Raw genomic sequence first — 23967 nt, forward strand, 5'->3', positions numbered from 1 at the left:
AGCCGACTGTGGGCCACTCGTAAGAAGAAAGTAGTCACTAGTCAATCGAGGACCACATAAAGATAACCATTCACAGGCACGTCTAAGGTCAATGTAGAGTCTTCGCTGAACCTAACGGCATGTCTTTGGGTTGTTGGTGTGAAGGGGGACCAGCTACTACTACATCACTTCTCCATATCATTTCTGGTGTTGTTTTCTTCACATTCAATGTATGTAAGCTTCAAAAAATTAGTTATTATTATTATTATTTTATTGTTTTTTTTTACTTTAGAACTTTGAATCCCCCCTCAAACCCCACCTGCTCAAACTACCTTTTGTTGAATTCTATTCTGTTAGCTTTGTGATGTTTATTTGTGGTATGTTATTTATGTTTATCTGTTTATTGTTTTCTTACCAGTGTTTGGTCTTTGTATATTTCTATATACTTTTAATGATTTTTTGTGAATTTTGAGGGTTGCCACCAAGGTTTCAATGTATTTAAAACTTACAGACTTGCATGAAAAGAAAACATCGCAAATATGTTTAATGAAACCTAAGTTACCCCGTTCATTTGATACAAGCTAGACAAAAATCAAGCCCCCCACCCATCAATACTAACTTCAACGATACATTTACCGGAGAGATTTGAATATCAATTCCATAAATCATTCAGAAGATGTATCCGGAGCTGCAGAGGTTATGTATGTTAGCTGATATCAACATAGGAGCTTGATGCCCATTAATCAATGTAAAAGCTCTTCTAACATGTCATTAGCAGAAATGGGCAAAATTTGAGAAAAAGAAAGCAATGTAATGCTGGTGTAAATATAAATACATTTCTCCATATCCAGTTATTATATATGTATGTGGTTTTAGTTACCATACCTGTATACGCTATAATAATAATAATAATACATTTAATTTGTAAGCGTCTTTCAAAACTCTCAAGGTCACTTTACAGTCACAGGATAAGTTTTTCTGTGGGTGAGCAGCGGCAGTCACACGCGCCAGTGTTCAATTTCGCTGGCAATGATTTGGGAATTGTTTACAGATAGTCTACAGAATTGTTTTGTGTCCGAGCTAAGAGGACCATGATAAATGCAAAAGCGGTGTATGTGTATATAACAGCTCCGCAAACAGGAAATGTCAAAGCATATAAGTACCACACATTTAATGAAAAGAACTTGTGGGCTGGGAGTTGGAGGTTGAGCAAATATGATTGTCCTAATACGTGCGAATATATGTTTTTAATGAAATAAAGACCTCACTGTCAGCTCTTGTTTGAATAGGCTACCAATTCAGTGAGGCAAACATTTGACAACTGCAGTCAAATATATTAGATAAGCATGTAATGATAGTTCCACCTGCATTATGTGGAACAGGCTCATAATGTGCAGCAATGTTTGGATGTTAATGATGAATGGCTGAAATACTCACACATAGGCACCTTTGAATTATAACTATTTGTGAGATTGTGAATGAAGAAACGAAATACGTTGTGTTTATGTTATTGGGCAAGGGACTACAAATCTAAATTAGCTGTAGGCGAACGTTGGCATAATTACACAGGTCGGTTACCATGTGTTAATCAATGTGCATCATCCCTTTCAAATAAAAAAATGGAAATTAAAAAAGTAAAAAAATAAAAAGAGAAAAATTACATTAAAAACCACTTAAACATCGCTCGTCTAAAAACTACAATGGGAATATTTTGCATTTGTTAAGTTAAGCTGCCACCCATTTTTAGCCATCACGTGAAGCGGCCATTTTGCCAGTTACGGTCAAATCAAAAGGACATCATAGTTATTCGGGGCTCAGGTAACAACCAAATACGACTCACATATTTTCTAAAGCTATTGTAGAAACATGTTAAAAACAAGCAAACCATTCATACATATTCCACTTGATTGATAAAAAGAGGATGGTGTATTAAGAGTTGTTGCTCGACAGCCACGTTAGCAGTCCATCGATTACATTTTGATAACATTGGGATCAAAGCATGATTCGGTTAAAGGTGGGTCAACAGTGGCACATCAGTCAGAAATAAAATTCCGCCATACTCACTATGATGTGTCACATTCTTTCATAGCTGTGTCTTTTTGGGAACAATAACAAACGGGCACCATATATCATATGAGAACCAAACTGAGTAATGTTCAAGTATACGGGACCATATACTACTCACCACTCTCGAAGCAAGCATCAAAAACCAGATGTCCTTTTCTTGAAGATCCTGAATACCCCGGTGGGCTCACTGTCAATTTGTTTACATTGCCCACCAAGGGTTCCTCGGCTCCACCTTCGTTACCTACATGTGCATTATAAAAGAAAATGCATTAGTTGTAAATCAAAAGCAAAGTGCCGGTATTATAACAACTTAAAGACTTTTTTTATTTAAAGTCTGTTCTGAAATCGCAAGCAGAGTTGTGTGATCAATATTGTAAATCAAAATGGATTTCCACATTCAATATTGAATTTAAAAGACTGAGATCCACAAGTTTCATTAATAGTTAATTTAAAGGGCTAAATGAGATTTTTTAACAGTATACATGCTGGCTCAGTCAAGGTTGGGCGGTGCGGCTTTATATCAGTCATTTCCAACTACTGCATGAGCAATGAATAATCATTAGATATTTTACTTCATTTTTTATGAAATGCAATTTCACATTGACTTTGTAAGCAAATTGACAACACAGTTAGTAAATCAGTACACGCAAACCCTGGTGAGGATAAGCGGATGAGAAAACAGATGGTGGATTTCAGTATGTAACTTTTTCATACATTTTTTTAAAGTCCGATGTGCGGGTGACTGCACTTTGAGTGTTCTCCACGTGCCGGTGTGGATTTTCGCTGTTTGCGCCCACATTCTAAAAACATGCGAGGCAGGCTGATGGAAAACTATAAATTGTCAATTGGGATGAATGTGAGCGTGGATGGTTTTTCGTTTCTGTGTGCCCTGTGATTGGCTGGCCACAGTTGGAGAACAGTTGGAATGGTCTCCAATAGTCCTGAGAAGATGAACGGAATGGAAAAAGGATGGATGGATGGATGGATGGATGGATGGATGGATGGATGGATAGATGGATCATGTGCTTTGGCTCAGTAAAGCAGAGGTTCCAAGGCTAAAGTCAGCGTTTCTTTTTACCAATGATGGATAAATAACTAAATATATCAAAGAGAGCTAATGGTAATGTAATTACATTGAGAAAATGTGAATATTTAGTTTGAGTTGTTTTAAACCACAGTCCAAACGTCAAATTCCGGTCAGGGAGGGCTGCCATCCTACTTGTTTTCCAAGTCTCCTTGTTGCAACACACGCTTGCTGGTAACCTGGAGTTTGACACCCTTGTTTTAAACTAAAGATTGTATTTGGCAGTTAGATGAAAAGATAATTGTTAGAGTTAGTCTGTGTAAGCTCCATCTATGAAAAGGTTTCTTCAGCCGTCATCTGTACGTCTTTAAAGGTGTCGGACGTTCCGCTTCTTATCCAAGAAACTTTGTCAGCTAACTAAAGTCTTACTGGTAGTTTAGGCCCTATATATATCCCTACTGTCCAGACATGGTGGTGCCGGACTCTGCCTATCATAGCTGAGTGTTTGCTATGATAGGCAGAGTCCGGCTGAAGAAACCTTTTCATTGATGGTTGCTACAGTGAGATTAATTGGTATGGGGTCTTGAGTGAGGGGGGTCATTTGATCCCCAAAATACCAAAAACCCACAATAAAGACTCCTCTACCGTGTTATAATCATGCCGCCAAACAAAATGTCAATTACAAATAATTTACGTATGCACTGTTTAGTTAGTAATCATAAAATATTTTGTGGTTTTCTATTTTGAGTTATATGTGCAATGACAAAATACATTTTTATGTCTGTGGATAACTGACTAGTGATTTTCACATAAACAGTAGTGCCGGGTTACGAGACGACGTTACAATATGCTCTCCGTGTGGTACCCGATATTACATCCAATTCAACACCAAGAAAAGTCACATTTCAATTGGAATACGTCTGTGTAAGCTCTCAGTCGTACAGGAGTGGTCCATCGATGAGAAGGTTTCTTCAGCCGTCATCTGTACAAAAGTGAAGGTTTCGGACGTTTCGCCTCCTATCCAAGAGGCTTCGTCAGCGAACTAAAGTCTGACTGGTCGTATCGCCCCCATTTATATATCCCTAATGTCCAGACATGAAAGAACCAAACTTAAACCAGATCACATCTGCCAATTATTAGAAATCTGCCTTAATACTACGTATTTTCAATTTCGGGAAACATTTTATAAACAAATTCATGGTTGTGCTATGGGCTCACCAGTTTCACCCATAGTGGCTAATCTTTACATGGAAGAGATGGAGAAACAGGCCCTCACATCCTTCCCAGGGACAAAACCTAGACACTGGTTTAGATATGTGGACGATACTTTTGTCATAATTAAGAAACAAGAAATTCAATCCTTCACAGATCACCTCAACTCTGTAGACTTCAACATTAAATTTACTCGTGAGGACATTCAAGAGAACCAACTAGCCTTCTTGGATTGTAAAGTAATTATAAAAGAGGACAGAGCGCCAAAAACAGAAGTTTTTAGGAAGGCTACGCACACTGACCAATACTTACTTTTTGACTCTAACCACCCTTTACAACATAAACTAGGAGTTATCAGAACCCTCCAGCATAGGGCTAAACTAATACCAACTAGCACTGAAGGTAGAGAAAAGGAGTCTAAACATATCAGGAGAGCACTCACTAACTGTGGGTACCCTCAGTGGTCATTCAACAAATGTCAGAAAGAAAGAATAGGGAATGAAACCAATAATTCTCAAGATACAAAAAGGAGAGGAGTAGCAGTACCGTACATTGCAGGAGTTTCTGAAAAATTACAAAGAGTCCTTTGGCAACATAAAATTCCTACTTATTTCAAACCGATAAACACGTTAAGGCAAAAATTAGTGCATCCAAAAGATAGGCTACCAAATGAAAAACAAAGTAATGTAGTTTATTCCATACATTGTAAGAATGAAAATTGTAAAGAGCAGTACATTGGGGAGACTCAACAAATTCTCAAAAAAAGACTTTATCAACATCGCAGGGATAATATAAATGGACCTCAATCGGCAGTACATTTGCACCTAAAAGCTAGCAACCACTCATTTGATGACAATGAGGTTAAAATCTTAGCGAAAGAACATAGATGGTTTGAAAGGGGGGTAAAAGAGGTGATTCTTATAAAACAACAAAATCCTTCATTAAACCGGTCTGGTGGGGTGAGGTTCAATTTGGATCGTTCATACAATAGCCTGCTTAGGCAAAACAGGTTAGGCAACTTTCGTAATGCTGATGAGGGTCGTTATGCTGATGAGGTGATAACGGTGAGAGTGGGGGTAATAGGCCAGTTGTTAGTCAGGAATGTAGGAACAATCAGTGGGGCCACAGGGAGGGGTCATCTGCCCCCCCAACCTGAGAGTAGGGACCTATCATAGCTGTGTCCGGCGCCACCATGTCTGGACATTAGGGATATACAAATGGGGCCGATACGACCAGTCAGACTTTAGTTCGCTGACGAAGCCTCTTGGATAGGAGGCGAAACGTCCGAAACCTTCACTTTTGTACAGATGACGGCTGAAGAAACCTTCTCATCGATTTCAATTGGAAATCAGTATTTTTCATGTTTTGCATGATGCATGTAATGAGGTAAAATATCTTGGCCACTATATTTCGGATGATTTGCCAGATGACAAGGATATTCACTGATAATGTAGGAAATTGTATGCACAGGCAAACATACTAAAGAAGGCTCCATATGTGTTTCTTAGATGTCTAAGCCATAATGCAGACCAGTGACGTGGAGTCAGGGGAGGCAGGTGATTCCGTGCCTCACCTGTCATCATGGAAATATCAAATGAAGAAATAAATTAAACAGTTATATTTATTTAGAGATTTGTACTTTAATGTTCTTTTCCATTTAACTTCACCATTTTGTTTTTTTCTTTTCAAAATCGGTGAATTTTCACATTTACCATTCAAACACTAAGTCGAGACGAGCGGTGAGGCAGCAGCCGGCTGGGCCTCACAATGGATTGTGCAATGACTATGCTAACTGTGCTGGCCTGCTCTGCAGTGAGACTGCATTGCTGTCCCTCTGCATATCGCTATTAGTGTTCAAACACTTTTAGTATATGAACTAAATTTCCACAGTGTAGCTGGTGTATATAATGCACAGTCACTTTATATTATAAACACTGTACTACAGTGTTTATTTTATTTTATTTTTATCAAAACTGTGTGCATAGGTGAGGCACACAGTTCTCCTGCCTCATGACAGAGGGCGCTGGTGATTACATATTCTTCTTGCGCCTCCTCGGCTGCGAGAATAATAGAATTAGTGAGAGCAAGCTACAGTAAACAGTTAGCAAGTTAAAGGACAATCGACGTCACTTTTTTGTTTCCTAACTGACATCAGAAAAACGTTTTATAGCATCCAAAATACCCAAAACACGCAGTGTGATATTTTTATTCAAATGAAAAACACCAATAAAAATGACTTAAAGTGTCCAAAATCTGCAAAAAAATTGAGCTGCAAATTGGGCATTTTCAGAGAGTCCCGCCCCCAGTTCGTGACGTCACGCCAAGACGTCTTGCATTGCTGTAGAATCAAAACAATGGCTTCAGATTCGGATAATATGCTTTCTTGTTACACATCCAGTTATGACTATGATTCAAATAGTTCTGAAGAGGAAAGCATACATGTTTGCAATCGATTAAATAATTTATTCTGTGTCATTTTGATGCTTCTGGACTGCAATGTAGCATCCCAGAAAAGAGGCAGAAAATGGCAACCTCTTGTAGACATGACAGTGTATTGCGTTCCTACAGGCTGATAAATTCCTTATATGGAGCTTGGACGCCCTCTTCTGGCGCAACACGAGGTTTTGGATTGGATTGGATTGGATTGGATATGCCTTTATTAGTCTCACAGTGGAGAAATGTACATTTTATTTGGTTTTCAGACCAAACAAGCATTGACGTGATGGAAGGACTGCTACAATGTGTCCTTTTTTTCGGTCAGGGGCGTTCCTTCATTGACGTCACGTACGGACTCGTCACCAACTCAAAAACAAGACTTCCGGAATATAAAGCACGAGTCTTAAAACGTAAAATATAGTTAAATGTGTGTGGAATCTTTGTAAAATACACTCAGTAGAGGCATTTGAAGCCATTTTACAAATCCAATCATTTTTGCGTGTTGCTTGGCCTTATTTTCAGAATAGAGGATTACATATCCAAATTGAAAGAAATAGAGAGACGTTTAAAACTGAAGAGAGATAAGGAAGGCTTCTACAAAGAAGTAATCAATGCCTTTCTTCAGAAGGAGCGCCGCATGGACTTCATTTATAAGTAAAGGTAACACGATAAGAAAAACTTATTTTCTATGCTACAGTTTATATAAAGAATGCTGACATGACAGTTCAAACAACAATCTGTCACCTATTGCGGTTTCAGTTTTAGTCCCATTAATTACTATTCATACTTGTTTGGTGGAAAGAGACTTTTGAGTTGTTTTGGTACCATTGATGTTCTCTGGTTTGTTTTGTTGTTTTTCAAGATGGCGCCCCTCTGAGCGTCTGCTTCTCCAGCAGTGCATATCCCTGTTTGACTCCCTTCTTATATCCATTGTCATATTTTTTGCCCACATCATAGTACATCTAAGCAAGTCTTGTTTAACACACAGGCACAAGCAAAAAATGAAGACCAAACACAAGTCAAACTACATGTTTTTCAATTTCAAGCCAAGCTTATCCTTATGATCTTGACCCCCAACAGGCGGACAAACAATTACGAATGACAAAAACATAAACTACATCGATTGTCATTTTTCCAAATAAACCACTTATCTCTAGGCGTAATATATATATATATATATATATATATATATATATATATATATATATATATATATATATATATATATATATATATATATATATATAGTATGTGTTTTTATTTTGTAGTGCATGTACCCAATGGTACTTACTTAAGTTTAATTGAATAGAGTCTTGGTCAAAAGATTTAGAACACAACATGTTGAAAAGTTTTCTTCAGCCGTCATCTGTTGACTGACGAAGCTTTTTGGATGAGGAGCGAAACGTCCGACACCTTCAAAGAAGTACAGATGATCCCTGAAGAAACCTTTTCATCGATGGACCATTCCTGTACGACTGAGAGCTTAAACAGACGTAACACTACATATTTGGTTTATTTGAACTGAAGTTCGTGTGTTTTAATGCTTCAATGCACTATGAAATAAAAGCATAAAAAATAACTCACAAAATAAATGATGGAAACATTCCATGAACAAAATATCAAAATGTGTGTCAAATATATAAGTTAAATACATTTGGGACATTTATTCAACAATGGAAATCAAATACGTATGTGTACAATGGAACTTAACCTAATCATCATTTTGAACAGCATTGTGTTAAGTGGTGGTTATATTAAACCTACATTATTTTTTTTTTGTGAGCACAATCTAATTGACTATATCCACAAATGAGAAAACTAAAACGTCAGCACTTACTGGAAATAAAAGTTTGTTAATGGCTAGGATCTGTGAGAGGTTAACACGTGTTGTCTTCAACTCGCTCTCCCTTTTCAGCTGCGTGAGGTCACTCAATCAGACGAGCATCACAGCACTTGACACACGGAGCTAGTTAAGGTATCAGCTAACCTAGCTAAGGCTGTCCGTGGATCATCACATCTGCTTTGGCGAATGCAATACCTATCAAAAAGCAGAATGCATGCCAGTCCGTACCCGCGGTTTGTTTTTAAGGACTTAACCGTGGCTAAAGAGGGTTGCAGCAATGCTAGCTTTCAGCATGCAGGTGACACAGGTCTTGTTTACATTGCTGCGAGCGGGGGAAAAAAGGTTTAGGACGCTAATGTGAAGACGTCATGATGATCGATGAAACGCGCAGCGGATCGTGGTCGCCTGCCGGGCCTTCTCTTTGGGAAACAACACCGACGAGCGAGGAGAGGTAAGGAGGCTAATATTTACACACCGGTCTCGGCATCTTTCACGGGGTTCTCCTCCATCTTCCGTTCCATTCTTGCACGGCGCTCCCTTTGTTGCCATGGCAGCGGTGCAGGCAGCAAAGAGCAAAAAGGGGGGGGGGGATCCCGTTAAATTGCAGTTAGTCGTCGGATGTTGCAAAGTGAGACTTGTTTGGAATATACATGTACATACTTGTAAATATAATGTAAATAATAATACTAAAAACAGTTTCTGAGTTTAATTGAAGATTTTATAATGTCTATCAGTGAGTGTAAATGGCTTGTCTATAAATGCCCTGATTTTGGGTGGGGGACGATTCCACAACAGCCAAACAAAAAAAGACATTTTTTTTTTACTGAAATGACGATGGTCTTACCCAGGGGTGGGCAAACTTTTTGACTCGCGGGCCGCTTTGGGTTCTAAAATTTGACAGAGGGGCCGGGCCAGGAGCATTGGGAGGGAGTGTTTGGGCCGGAAATACTAAACCTAAAGCATTAAAGGACAACCGACGCCTCCCGACAAGTTATGTCCATAATTTATAAAATCACTTCAAATGACTTTGACTGAGCGTATTTTACAAAGATTCCACAGCATATAGCTATAGTTTACGTTCTAAGACTTGCGCTGAATATTCACTAAGTCTTGTTTTCGAGTTGATGACGATCCCCATGTGACGTCACGTTTGGACCGCCCCTGACCGAGAAAGCGACACACAATGCATTTTGGGTACTTTGTTTGGTCTGAAAACTTCGTGTTGATGGCGAAATTAGAAGGAAAACACATAAATAACGCCATGGTGAATCGTTGTGTGTTGCACCAAGACAACTATTTGATATTCGCTGACACAAATTCCCAGCTGACAAATCAGCCCATTTCCAACGGAGCTTGGGCGCAATCTTCTGCATTTTCTGGGTGCTACATTGCTGTCATTGGCGGCTCAAATTGATATGGGAGGACTCCCTGAATCAATTGCAAACATTTATGCTTTCCTCTTCAGAACTATTTGAATCATATTCATAACTGGATGAGTAACAAGAAAACATCTTCTCCGAATCTGAAGCCATTGTTTTGATTCTCGAGCAAGGCGTGACGTCACGAACAAAGGGGTGGGACCTTCTGAAACTGGCCATTTCCGAATTCATTTTGAAGTCATTTTTATTGGTGTTTTTCATTTAACTAAAAATATCAGCCTGCCTGTTTTGGGTATTATAGATGCTATAAAACGTTTTTATAATGTCAGTGGGAAACACAAAAAATGTAGTGTGTACAAACCTCATAGCACAGTAAGAACCCTATTTATTAACTGTCTTTCAAATGTGAAAAATATCCCTGATCAGTTAATAAATTTGTCTCAAGGGATATGGCGTTTACATACTATTTCGCAGATACTTGGAGGAGGAAATGGAAATAGATTAAAATAACATATGCACTGTGATTCATCAAGATTGCGTCTGTTTTTAATAGGTTTTCATGGAAGGGGCAAAGTTAAAGAAATCAACATTTATTGAAAAATGGAATCACTTTCAACATTCAAAACATATTATTCCACAACGAAATATTCAAGCTCAATAATACCTACTTGTGTTAAATTCCGCCAAATCATAGATGGTTTGTCCTGACCGCGCGCTCAACAAACCCCTCACTGACGCCCTCGCCTTCACGCGCAAACAATACACGTGTACCGTCGCCGAGCACACAGACATAGGCAACCTGCAGTGAAATTTGCATACTCTGCACGGCAGCCAATCAGAAGCATGCTGCTTTCTTCCGGACTTTCGCAAGCGTTATAAAGTCGTGCAATTGCATATCATTTTCCAAAATAGATGCACAGAACCTCAGCCCAGAAGAAAGATTCAATAGAAGCTAACAACATATGTGACGCTACAAAACGTAAATTTACATTAAACCGTGACTGTAAAGTGTACGTGAGACTCATGAAAGTGGCTGAGTGGCTCGTAGGAAGCAATGCAAACGTTGCATTGTGCACCACAATGGCAATCGACTACTGCAGAAAAATCAGCACATTTACCGTAAATTAAGCAAGGTAGCATTTGTAGTAGGTACAATGTTGACAATGTTTTTTAATGTGATTAGTTGTCTCATTGTGCTTCAGGTTGTGAAAGATGGGGCAGGCAACTTTTCAGTTATCTGCCCTGTTGTCCGCTAACTTTTTGTCATGAGTTTCAGACGCTGTTTTTACTATAATTTGGGCAGGTTCGGCGGGCCGGATTAAAAAGCCTAACGGGCCGTATGCGGCCCGCGGGCCGTAGTTTGCCCATGCCTGGTCTTACCTCAATGTTCTCACAAATTTACTTCAGTTTAGTGTAAATTCTGGGCTTGTTTAAATGGACAGTTACATCAAAAAAATAGACACTGCTTCAACATTCATGGTAATGGTCACACACACCTCAATAATATTGCAGCCATACCTGCATTTTTAATCGGATTTTCAAAGAAAGTCAATCGCTGCAGGTCACAGCCAGTGATTCTGAGTCATCTTACAGCTTGATTAAGGCTGGTAGTTTTCTAGGTTATTGGCGCATAGATGTCATCAAGGCCAATCAGGTCCGGTCCTATTCATTTCCCAGTACAAAGGCTGCACCTGATTAAGTACATCAAATGAGCAGGCACATAACTCGCGTAGCAAAGTGGCACACATGATATTGCTAATTTTCAACTTGTATAACTGGACCAAATGTATGTAGTGCTATACACAGGCAATGATATTTGGGTGTGCGTGCGTGTGTTTGTGTTTGTTGTTTAGGTGTTATGTATTTGATGAGCTGCATCACCAAGCCACTGAGCAGATAGGTCAGATTGATTAGTTCTTAGATGACAGCATGAGAATAAAATAAAATTTTATAAATTATATTTATAAAAAACAACATTAGAATTGAATGACTGTCCTCTATGCGATGTCATTGTTTTTAACACCATGCCAATTAAAGGGCTCTACTAGAGGGGGATTGAAATTGAATTGAGGAGCATGAGCAGAATACATTAGATATGCTGCATGTTTTTCTTGTTTCTTTGCTCTTATCGAATAGCGGCTCGACATTGGGTGCTTGAGTTTACCATAATTTCCTGGCTTGTCTGCAGCAGATAAGATGACTCTTGAGATCCCGACTGTAACCTGATATTGTGGCTGTAACTCATATTGGAAAATGTCCTACACTGTATTTGAGTATGCATCACACAGCAGTCCACACCAGGTAGCTTTAATGATTGTTTGTGTTACTTATGTTAGAAGACAGAGCGCCTTGCAAAAGGTTTCAGTGACTATGAGAGTTATTTTAACATGCAGACCATGTTTCACTGAAGTGACATCCAGTGTTGTTGCTCAGGTATCCACTGAGCCACACTATCATGAAAAGGAAATCTTTGAGTGCATTTGGTTTCGTGCACTAAAAGTTAGAAGATTTATAAATGAACTGTCAACATTTTGGTATATAATAGTATTCAATAGAAAACATTGCTTAAAAATAACAGATTGACATCGTATACTATCCTGTCCTATAAACCTCACGTAAGCCATTTTGAATGCATTTCCATTTAGAACTGTTTGACTTACGACCGTTTTGTCCGAACGGAACCCGGTCGTAACTCGGATGTTACCTGTGTATATATATATATATATATATATATATATATATATATATATATATATATATATATATATATATATATATATATATATATATATATATACAGTAAAGTCTCGTTATATCGATATTCAAGGGAGCCCGAAAAAAATATCGATATAACCGGGACTATCGATATATCCGATCCTGCGCCGAACTGCATTAAACAAAAGCCGCCAAAAGAGGGCAGCCAAGCGCCATATAAGAAACGGAGCCATTAGCTCCCTTTTTTTTGGGTGAGAGATGTTCCCCCAATGTTGCCTCAAAATGGCACATATAATTCTTTAATGATTGTAAACATGTATGCTTTAATCTTCAGAACTACAGTGTCTTTGAAACATATTCATAACTGGATGTGTAACAAGAAAGCATATTATCCGAATCTGAAGCCATTGTTTGGATTCTCAAGCAATGCAAGACGTCTTGGCGTGAAGTCATTTTTATTTGCATTTGAATAAAAAGTGACATCGGCTGTCCTTTAATACACAGTATGGAATGTTAATAATTTTCAAAATCATCGCGCTTCAGCAGACAAAACAAGAAACATTGTTGCAAAAAACGATTGCATTCATATACAGTACAGTGGGCATGTACATAACACAACAGGGAAACTGCAACGCTTACATCTTACTGTATCATGTATACAATTTAAAAAAGTCATCAATCTTCTTCTGTTTCCCATTTTTACCTTTTAACACAAACACTTCAATCTCGTCTGCTACACACGAGCTAGCGTCTGAAAATGAAAATGGCTCTGCTACACGGGTGCTGGGCACGTAACCAAGTCACCTGTCCAAGTCGACCAATGGCGCGACTGATGGCGTGACACGTAACCAAGACACGTGACCAAGTTGACCAATGGCGTGACCGATGGCGTGTCACGTGACAAAGTCACACGGCCAAGTCGACCAATAGCGCGACCGATGGCGGCTCATGTGACCAAGTCGACCAATGGCGCGACCGATGGCGGCTCACGTAACAAGACACGTGACCAAGTTGACCAATGGCGCGACGGATATATCGATATAAACAACAAAAATGGCCGGCGGGGGATGAAAAGGAGCACCGTAATAACCGGATTATCATAATAACCGAGTATCGTACTAAACGGCACTAATTATACATAAAAAGACTAGAAATGTGCAAGGGAAATGAAAATAGTATCGTAATAAGCGGTACTATCGATATAACCGATATCGATATAACGAGACTTTACTGTATATATGTATGTATGTATTTATATGTATGTATGTATGTATGTATATATACAGTAAAGTCTCGTTATATCGATATTCTAGGGAGTCCGAAAAATATCGATATAACCGGGACTATCGATATATCCGACCCTGCGCGCATGTAATTTTCTCCGTGCGTGCATAGAAATAGTATCGTAATAAGCGGGACTATCGATATAACCGATATTGATATAACGAGACTTTACTGTATATGTATGTATGTATGTATGTATGTATGTATGTATGTATGTATGTATGTATGTATGTATGTATGTATGTATGTATGTATTTATCGATGAGAAGGTTTCTTCAGCCGTCATCTGTACAATTTTGAAGGTTTCGGACGTTTCGCCTCCTATCCAAGAGGCTTCGTCAGCGAACTAAAGTCTGACTGGTCGTATCGGCCCTATTTATATATCCCTAATGTCCAGGCATGGCGGCGCCGATCTGTTGGACTCTGCCTACGCCTACCCCCGGGTGCGGATTTGGGATCACTCTTTGTCTGGCCTCTACCCTCCGACCTGTTCGGTTTGGGTGACCCTGCCAGGAGTACAAGACTCCAGCCGACATAGCTCTCGGGGTCATGGAGACGCGCAAAGTGCCTCACCACGATAAGGTGGTGATCCCAGTCGAGGCACGTATGTATATATCTCTCTCTTGGCAGTCCATCGAAGTCGAAGATGATGTCGCTTCCATTGCTTTGTGGGGTATTGGACAGTGGTTATCGGCGCTGGCGTCGATGCCACTGTAGGTGACTATGAAGCCCGATTCTGGAGCCACAAATCCTGCCACATTCAGGACATGTGAGGCCAGGACCGGGCTGGCGAGGCGGTACTGAAGCAGCACAGAGGTGTCTTTGCTCGCGCCGCACGATCCTCCTCTGGGTGCGTTTGTTTTCAAGTTGTGTCACCCCTTCGTGGCATAAGGAACGCCACAGTGGCCTGTTAGCTGCAGCAGACTCCAGATCGCTGGGCTTGATGTTGCATTTCTTTAGAGTCTGTTTAAGCTGGTCTTTGTATCGCAGCTTAGGACCACCAGGCTTCCTATTCGCTGACAGGAGTTGTCCATAAAGCACCTGCTGAGGCAAGCGGCAGCTAGGCATCCGGATGACATGTCCAACCCACCGGAGTTGCCTCTTTGCCAGTATAGCCTCGATACTGGTGGAGGCGGTGCGTTGAAGGATGTCAGTGTGTGGGACACGATCCTGCCAGGTGATGCAAAGGATTCGTTGGAGGCACCTGATGTGGAATGCATCAAGGCGTCTCACATGGCGTCGATAGATGGTCCAGGCTTCTGCGCCATATAGTAGCGTGGACACACACACTGCTTGGTAGACTGCGACTTTTGTTGGAGTTCTTAAGTGGTTGTTTTCGAACACACGAGTACGCAATCTGCCAAAAGCTTTGGAGGCTTGATGGATGCGGGCCTGGACGTCGTCGTCAATTAGACAGGAGGGTGTTAGAATGCTGCGGAGGTAGCTGAATTGTTGGACAACCTTGAGGGGTGTGCCACTGAGGGTGAACGCTGGGGTAGGAGAACTCTCTTTTGCCATGACCTCCGTTTTGGTTACATTGATCACGAGACCGAGTGATCGGTAGACGGAGGACATGGTATCAAGGGCATATTGCATGGCAGCTGGGCTGTGGGCCAACAGAGCACAATCATCTGCATACTGTAGCTCGTGGATGTCGCTGATCAGGGTCTTGGTCTTGGCCTGTAGGCGTCTGATGTTGAACAGGCTACCATCCAGGCGGAATTGGATTTGTACGCCGCCACCTTCCTGGATGGACTCATGGAAGAGGAGCGTAGCTGCCATCAGGAACAGGTTGAATATAGCAGGGGCCAGTACACAGCCCTGCTTCACCCCGACTTCCACAGGGAACGGGGAGATTGCTGGCCACCAACAAGTACAGTTGCTTGCATGCCGCTGTGGAATTGTTTTAGGATGCCGAGAAATTTGGAGGGAACGCCAAATTTCTGCAGTATGGTCCAGAGAATGTCACGGTTAACTGTGTCAAATGCCTTTTTAAGGTCGATGAAGGTGATATAGAGGTCCTTGTTTTGTTCCTTGCATTTCTCCTGAACTTGGCGCGCAGCGAAGATCATGTCCAGAGTGCTTCGATCCTTCCTGAAACCGCATTGTGTCTCTGGGATGATGTCTTCGGTAATGTGCGATGTAAGACGGAACAGCATTACTTTTGCAAGAATCTTGCCAGCAACAGAAAGTAGGGAGATACCACGGCTGTTGCCACAGACTGAGTTGTCCCCCTTCCTTTTATAAATGGTAACAATGTTGCTGTCTTTCCATTCCTGAGGAAGTGTCCCGTTTCGCCAGATGTTGCAGATTAGGTGGTAAAGCTTCCGTGTCAGGAGGTAACCGCCGCTCTTGAAGACCTCAGCTGGAAGTCAATCAGGGCCAGGGCTTTTGTTGTTTTTAAGGCTCCGGATTGCAGAGAGGACCTCTGTGAACTGAGGAGGTTCATCAAGGGAGGAAACTGATGGAAGCTCTGGGAGGGAGTCAAGGACAGATGTGTCTGAAGGGTTTACTTGGTTGAGCAGGGAGTCAAAGTGCTCTGCCCAGCGCTCAAGTATTAGCTGTTTGTCCTTCGGTAGTACAGAACCGTCTGCAGATTTAACTGGGACAATGTGTTGTCTTCGTGGGCCGTGCAGGGATTTTACAGCATCATAGAAGGCGTGGGTGTTGTTGTCTGCATGCCTCTGGATTTCTTGGTTCTTGCTGAGCCACCACTTGTTCTCCATCATCCTCAGCTGTTTCTGTGTTTCACCACGGATGGCCTTGTAGTGAGAGAGGAGAAGTGGAGAATGAGGGTTGTAGAGAAGTGTGGTATGGGCTTTGCGCTTGGCTTCCAGAAGCTCCTGTATGGCAGCTGAGCTGTTATCGAACCAGTCTTGATGACGTTTCTGAGTGAAGCCGATGGTCTCAGAGGCAGCTTGATGAATTGTTGTCCTCAATTTTTTCCACCTGCTTTCAATATCAAGGTCACCGTTACTGGTGTCCTTGTCCAGGCTGGCAAGTCCCTCTGCCAGCTTGTTGCGGTAGCTGGCTGCACACTGTGGGGACTCCAGGGCCCTGGTGTTAAGACGCCTTTGGGGTTGCTGTTTCTTGTGAGGAGGTCGAATTCTCAGCTTGAGCCTGGACTTGATCAGTCGATGATCAGTCCAGCATTCAGCCCCACGCATGGCCCGTGTGATGCAGACGTCATTTTGGTCTCGTTGCCTTGTGATGATGTAGTCCAGTAAGTGCCAATGTTTGGACCTGGGGTGCATCCATGATGTGATGTATTTCTTTTTCTGTTGAAAGATGGTGTTAGTTACAATCAACTGATGCTCAGAGCACAGAGTGAGGAGTCGGAGGCCATTGCTGTTTATTTTCCCCGTCCCGTGTCTTCCGATTACTTGTTTCCAGAGCCTGGCATCAGTACCTACTCGGGCATTGAAGTCACCCATCAGAACAAGTTTATCAGAGGCAGGGATTTTGGATATGGTAGCATCCAGGGACTCGTAGAAGGCATCTTTGGTGTTGTCGTCAGCATCCAAGGTGGGAGCATAGGCGCTGATTAAAGTTGCGAAGCGACCTTTTACCAGGGGAATACGCCAGGTCATAAGCCGTTCACTGATGCCTTGGGGGGACTCAGGGATGTTGCTGAGTAAGCTGCTTTTCACAGCAAAGCCAACTCCATGTAGTCTTTGCTCATTCTCTGGGAGACCCTTCCAGAAGAAGGTGTAGCCCTCACCAACTTCTGTGAGTGAATCCTCGCCTGAGAACCGAGTCTCACTGAGTGCGCCAATATCGATGTTGTACCTCCTGAGCTCATGTGCGATGAGGGCAGTTCGTCTTCGAGGTCTCTCCATCCCGTCTCGAGCATCGAGGAGGGTGCGAACATTCCAGGAAGCCAGGTTCATAGTCATTAATTTATTTATATTTCGTTTTCGACCGCAGAGGGGGGATGCCTTGGTGGCTGCGGTGGGCCACCCAGGTGTGGTGGAACAAGCAATGTTTAGGTCACCTTTTCTAGACCCTTCCCCTATAAGGGGTGAGCAGTGTGGACCCTGAATAGGGCTGCTCAGACGCACAGGATGCTGCCGAAGGATAATGTTGCTCCATCCCATCTTCGCAACGACCGTCAATCCTGTACCGCCCCTGTGTAGGAATCAAGCTAGAAGCTTCCAGTCACATCCATGACCTGCCCCCGTCACTTTATCCTATCGCCAGTGGACTTATATGGTGGAAGCTGGAACCTGCGCTACTAGTGGATTTAGTGTGAGGGACGGGGCGCGCAATTCCTTCCCCCACATACTTGGCCGCACCCGCTGTATTCCAGTGGCAAGAGTGAGGACTCAAGACGACCTTCAGGTGAGTGCGGTTGCAAGGGGCTGCCGGTGGTCCGATCTGTTGGACTCCGCCTACGCCTACCCCCGGGTGCGGATTTGGGATCACTCTTTGTCTGGCCTCTACCCTCCGACCTGTTCGGCTTGGGTGACCCTGCCAGGAGTACAAGACTCCAGCCGACATAGCTCTCAGGGTCATGGAGACGCGCAAAGTGCCTCACCACGATAAGGTGGTGATCCCAGTCGAGGCACATGTATATATATATATGTACATATACATACATACATGTATGTATATATATGTACATATACATACATACATGTATGTATATATATATATGTATGTATGTATATATATATATATATATATATATATATATATATATATATATATATATATATATATATATATATATATATATATATATATATATATATATATGCTTTATCAGTTTATCACTTTATCAGTTTTTTTGACGACGATACTAGTGCAGCGTGTTCTACCGGAAAACAATTCCTTGTGTTCTACATACTTGGCAATAAAGATGATTCTGATATATATATATATATATATATATATATATATATATATATATATATATATATATATATATATATATATATATATATATATGTGATACTGCAAACACTTAAAAATAAAAGGAAATTTAAAATAATTTGTCCACAAAGTTTTATTAAGTCCACCAAGAATATGCAATCTTTAACAAGATTTTACGCTACATTACAAAATGTCAGTTTAATATAAGAAAAACAACAAAACGTTCACAAAACGAACTATTTGTTGAAAATAAAAGTAAACAATTTTTTTTCATTTGTTCTTGAGAATAGGCCTACATGCGACAGCGAGTTGTCCTCTCCTTCAGCCATTGTGGGTTAAAAAAAGCGAGTAGATATACTTGGTTTTTCTGCTAAAGTTTCCGGGTCTGATCTGTTGTGGCTTGGTTGATTTGCATAGCGCTGCCTCCGCTGAGGGCTAAGGTAAAGTGAGTATCCAATCACAGAACGCGTACGTGTCATATTCAATGCAAGGTCCTCTAGCTGGCCTTACTGTGCCAACTCGTGATCTGATTGGCTATCGCAACTATATATCAACTACATGTGCCCGTTCAAGTACAGCGCCCTCACTGTTGATTCTGAAGGCGTCGGTCAGATTTCATACAGCCTGGCGACACAAGCTAGCTGAATTCTGATTGGATTTAAAAGTCTGACCTAAAACTACAACACTGAAAGGAGCATAACCAAATGGATATAATATAATATCAAGAAAACAGTATGTAGAATAATTATATATATATTTAGAAAAAATACTTTTTTAAATGAAATTGACTTTTATTATAATTATGATAATGATGTCTGATTATGTTAGGCCAGCAGAGAAGGCCTTGCTGGCTCTGACGGCCCACCACTGATATATACACACACACACACTGGAACGAAATTGCTCTGTTGAAATTAAGTTTTGATACCAGCTTTTATACAGAAATTCCTCCTACTAATATGAGCACATTCTCATTCCACACAAATAAACAAATTAAAAGAGAAATCCACGTTGATAAAAACTTAAACTCCCTTTCTGAAGTAAGAATAGAAACACTTTAAAGAATAAGCCCTCAGCTCTCTGCCCAAGGTACGCTTTGAATGCAGCATTTTTCTGTCAAGATGTCTGCAAAGTACAGAAATGATTTAATGAAAACATCCATCATTGAGCTGAACAAGCGCTTGAAGTGCTGCACAATCTGCTCAATGGACTCTCACATTTTAATTATCTCTCAGGAGAATGTATTTTTACATGCTTAGCGAATGTGTGACTGCTCATATTTGTGCTACACATGTTTGCGGACATTCTTGTCTCAGTGAAATAGTTGAAGGTGCAGTAACATGAAATGTGGCTATTTTGAGCCTGTTCTGGAAGCGGAGGACACGCCACACTATTACAAACGTGGTCAGCGCATATTAGAAAGCCCCCCAGGATACAATCACTTCTTGCATCACATTTCAAAACGTTGCTTTATTTTCTTTCTGGAACATGATCAAACTAAAGTTATCACTACTGTATTTACCTATAACTCAGCAAACATTAGTTGTGTTTATTTTTTTGTTTGTTGGTTCCCTGCCTTTGGAGTGTACTATATTTTTTCATGAGTCCTCTCTGTTTCAGTATAATTTGTTTGACGATTATGAATTAAGATTTGAAAAAGGATTCTAAACAAACAGCACACAACAGAGAGCACTTCAGCCCTCTTGGTGGCAGTGATTGCACATTATCAAGTGATTGACAGCCACCCAACAAATAAGGAAGGAACACCATCCACAATAAATTCCCATAACATGTTCATAAGGCCACGTGGCTGTCAAATGGGAGCCAACACAAACTGTTACTCTAATGTTGGGCCTTCACAGTTGCATTTGGGCATAATTTGGGCATTATAGAAACAACACCAAAATATGGAGATATGCACAAATGGTTTATTTTTTCAGCAAATAGTGTTTGTGTTTTACATGTGTAAATGTAAACAAAATGTAAGGATATGAGTGCACTAACGGTGAAATGCAAATCATCAAGGATTTACCACTATAAATATCAAAACATCAAAATGAAACAAAATACAGTACATACATTTGAACATAATCGCTCATGTAAAAGACACTTCTGTGAAACGAAAAAACTAGGGGTATCTCTATCTGGTATGGATTTTGGATATTGGTCGAATATCAGCTTTTAAAACAGGATCGGACCACATCAGTTTACATCCAAAATCGCTACTTATTAAATCTACACTATTATACCACACACACAGCCCATTACAAACTACCCTCCTGCTCTTCACTCCAGCAGCAAGGAAGACATGCATCCGATTTTTATACCCGATTGGCTTACTATATAAAAGCCAGTATTGTTCCAGCAGATATCATATCAAATCGATATTGGTATCGAGCAGTACTCTGGGTTGGAGATATTGGTATCGTATCACAAGTTAAAAATTGGTGTCAGGACAACCTAAGTTTAATCACAAGTGATGGTTGATTATAAGTTATTATTGAATTCAATACTGTGTTGCTTTGTCTGTGTCTTTCTTTTTTTGGGTGGGGATTAAAATTCAATATACACTGTAAAGAATATGACTGAGCCATTAGGTAGTACGTGTTGTTCTTCTATATATAGTACTGCAAAAATATGCTTTAAATGTCCAAATGAAGTCTGCCATTTATGTAGGAGGTCGTCATGCAAAAATCAATACGAGGCACAAGTGGCATCAAGTTGGGTGGCTTCGAGGGCACGGGAAGGAGGGGGGTTGGCAGTTCAGAAAGAACCAGCCATCAGTACACAGAGAATCACTATGGTGACAGCAATCAGAGAGCTTAGGGGAGCTGAGGCCAGGTCAGGGAGGATTGCTTGAGAGGCAGCTGACTGAAGAATCAAGCCTCACTCTGGATGATTCATCTGACAGCTCCACCTCCCAACACCCCCCCACACCAACTCCCTCCTTCCCAGGGCACTGCTGGGCCACTTGTCCCCCAGAGACTACCAGCTTTGCGGAACAGGGATGTGGCCAGCAGCCTTTTTTCTTAGACAAGAGAAATATGAGCTGAAAGCTGAGAAGCGGGTGAAACGATATATTTGATGATACATTCATGTCTCTGTATCTGACTTTACTGTATGTTTGTTTTTTTTTTGCCTCACAAACGTATCTGCGTTATATACCCGGTGGATACCCCATCACACTTCATATGCCCCTCTAAGCATTGTTTTAAACACTCGGGGTGGGAGTCACACATTAAATCATAAACATCACAATATTTTGCCATCTTTCACAATGCTATAATAACCCAGCGAGTATGCCATATGTTGGAGAGAAATGTATCAAAAATGTTTGTATAGTTAGTTGAAATGATTATTTTAAATATAAATGAAAAACAATATCAAACTTTAATGCAGGTGTGTCGATACTGCAAGATTGTATTTTATCCCAGATGGACACTGTCAATCACAACTGATTGTCCAGTGTCAATAGAACACTATTAACTGGCCTTGCCTGTTCGATTTCTTAATGGCGAAAGCAGAATTCAAAGCACGGGGAGAGAATCATTGTCTGTAATTACAAAGCAAGGTGTATCACACCACTGACATTAGCGTTACAAAAGATGATAGCATCAATTACACCAGCAGCATGACCCCCATTAAGCGGATCTATTGTAAAACACAGCCTTTTATTTCAGCAACCTTTTCCCTATTAGACGCAAATACAGTTACACCTTGACTTCAAGATCAATTATTCTGAGTCACATTCTTGGCTCAGGACAATGTTTTGACATTTCTTTTTATTGCGTAGTTGGGCTCCCCGTTTACTGACTGCTTTGTCATGGTTGTGCCCCACCCTGCTGAGGAAGAGGACAGCCACCTGACCTTGATGCTCACATCAGCCCATCCCCTCGTCGCTTGTGCTCGTCTACTGGCCACTCCGAGGTAGCCTTCCTTTTCACTTTGCTTTACCTTTCATGTCATAAAAAATGAAAAGCTTTCCACTGCCAAACGTCTTGCATAATCGTGTTTACACATTTGAATCCGGTTTTATTAATTGTATTAATCCTTTTATCCTTGCCCTGCATTTCCATGGTACACGTGGGAGTGCCCCCATAAGTGCAAATGCTCCCTTGCCGTGTAAAAGACGCACAAGAAAAGGGAAGAGAATCAAACATAGAAGTGGCACGCAAAGGAAAGCGGTGGTGCTGTCCATGGTGCTAGAACAGTCTTTCCACCTTGTGGTAGCAGTTGGGAACTGAAGCTGCAATATTTTGTACACTGCGAAGGGTGGGGGGGTGTTTGAGAGAGGCAGAGAGAAGGAGAGAGTGAGAGAGGGCGGGAATGCAAGGGTGACAATACAGCGAGAGAGGATAGAGGGAGAGAGCAATAGGAAGGGGAGTTTAAACTAAGTGCTATGTTTTGGGACAGCTAATCTGCTAGCGAGCAGTTTGTGGATCGGAGCGTATTGTGTGAGCCAGTGTGCAGGGGACAGATAAGGCAGCGCGCCAGCCCGCCGAGCCAACCTACCGACTTCCTGTTTTAATGTGCTGACTCCTGGGAGATTTAAGACAAAAATAAGGAAAAGACAGAATAATATTGACTCGAGACGTGTGCGGGGATCCTGGACAGAAACATTTTTGCAGCGACGGCGAACACAGCTCATTTGAAATTCAGGAGAACGCTAAAGAGAAAGACAAAATAAAGGACTTAATAGTGACTCCTCCAGATTTTTTTTCAGCTTGTTTTTTTTAATTGCTTGATTTTTTTTTACTGCTTCTGGGACTGACTCCCACCCTTAGCAAACAAAAAAGGAGAAAAAAACTAAGGAGGAAGCTGATACTAAGAGGACAGAGAAAAAAAGTACTGAATTTCACCATGTTCGAAATAAGCCGAACACTCAACGCTGCTTTGCTGAGCAATGAGGTACAGACATTTTTCTTCTTCTTCTTCTCTTCCATGCCTCACCTGTCTGCTGCCACCCATTCTGTCATGTGTGCGCCTGTTTGTGTGCATGTCTGTGCACTTCTGTCTTCTCGTAGCTACAGGAACAATTGTTAATAGCAGCACCTTTTCACATATGGTCATATGGAGAACATGCAGCTGCTCTGCTGTAAATGTAAATGGAGAAGATAGTTGCCATACTTTACATCACCTCATTGCAACAAGGT

The 23967-nt window shown here is 41.1% G+C and overlaps 2 protein-coding genes across 7 annotated transcripts in view; one reads left to right on the forward strand and one right to left on the reverse strand.

Moving 5' to 3' along the window:
* The window catches only part of agbl4 (AGBL carboxypeptidase 4), a 332043-nt gene extending 322928 nt beyond the window's left edge, over positions 1-9115 (reverse strand). The window contains exons 1-2 of the mRNA XM_089000385.1: positions 9037-9115; positions 2165-2287 (exon numbers count right to left, since the gene is read on the reverse strand). Coding sequence (XP_088856511.1) covers positions 2165-2287; positions 9037-9082 — 169 coding nt within the window. The 5' untranslated portion in view covers positions 9083-9115. The remainder of the gene's footprint in view (positions 1-2164; positions 2288-9036) is intronic.
* The window catches only part of elavl4 (ELAV like RNA binding protein 4), a 109836-nt gene continuing 94521 nt past the window's right edge, over positions 8653-23967 (forward strand). For 4 of the 6 annotated variants that reach the window (XM_089000377.1, XM_089000374.1, XM_089000376.1 and 1 more), the window contains exons 1-3: positions 8653-9012; positions 22608-22741; positions 23599-23722. In XM_089000377.1, the coding sequence (XP_088856503.1) occupies positions 22638-22741; positions 23599-23722 (228 nt within the window). In that variant the 5' untranslated portion in view covers positions 8653-9012; positions 22608-22637. The remainder of the gene's footprint in view (positions 9013-22607; positions 22742-23598; positions 23723-23967) is intronic. The other 2 variants (XM_089000379.1, XM_089000375.1) reach the window with 2 other exon arrangements.

Source organism: Hippocampus bargibanti, linkage group LG07 (genome assembly GCF_051943395.1).
Source record: "Hippocampus bargibanti isolate YZ-2025 linkage group LG07, ASM5194339v1, whole genome shotgun sequence".
Classification (NCBI taxonomy): domain Eukaryota; kingdom Metazoa; phylum Chordata; class Actinopteri; order Syngnathiformes; family Syngnathidae; genus Hippocampus; species Hippocampus bargibanti.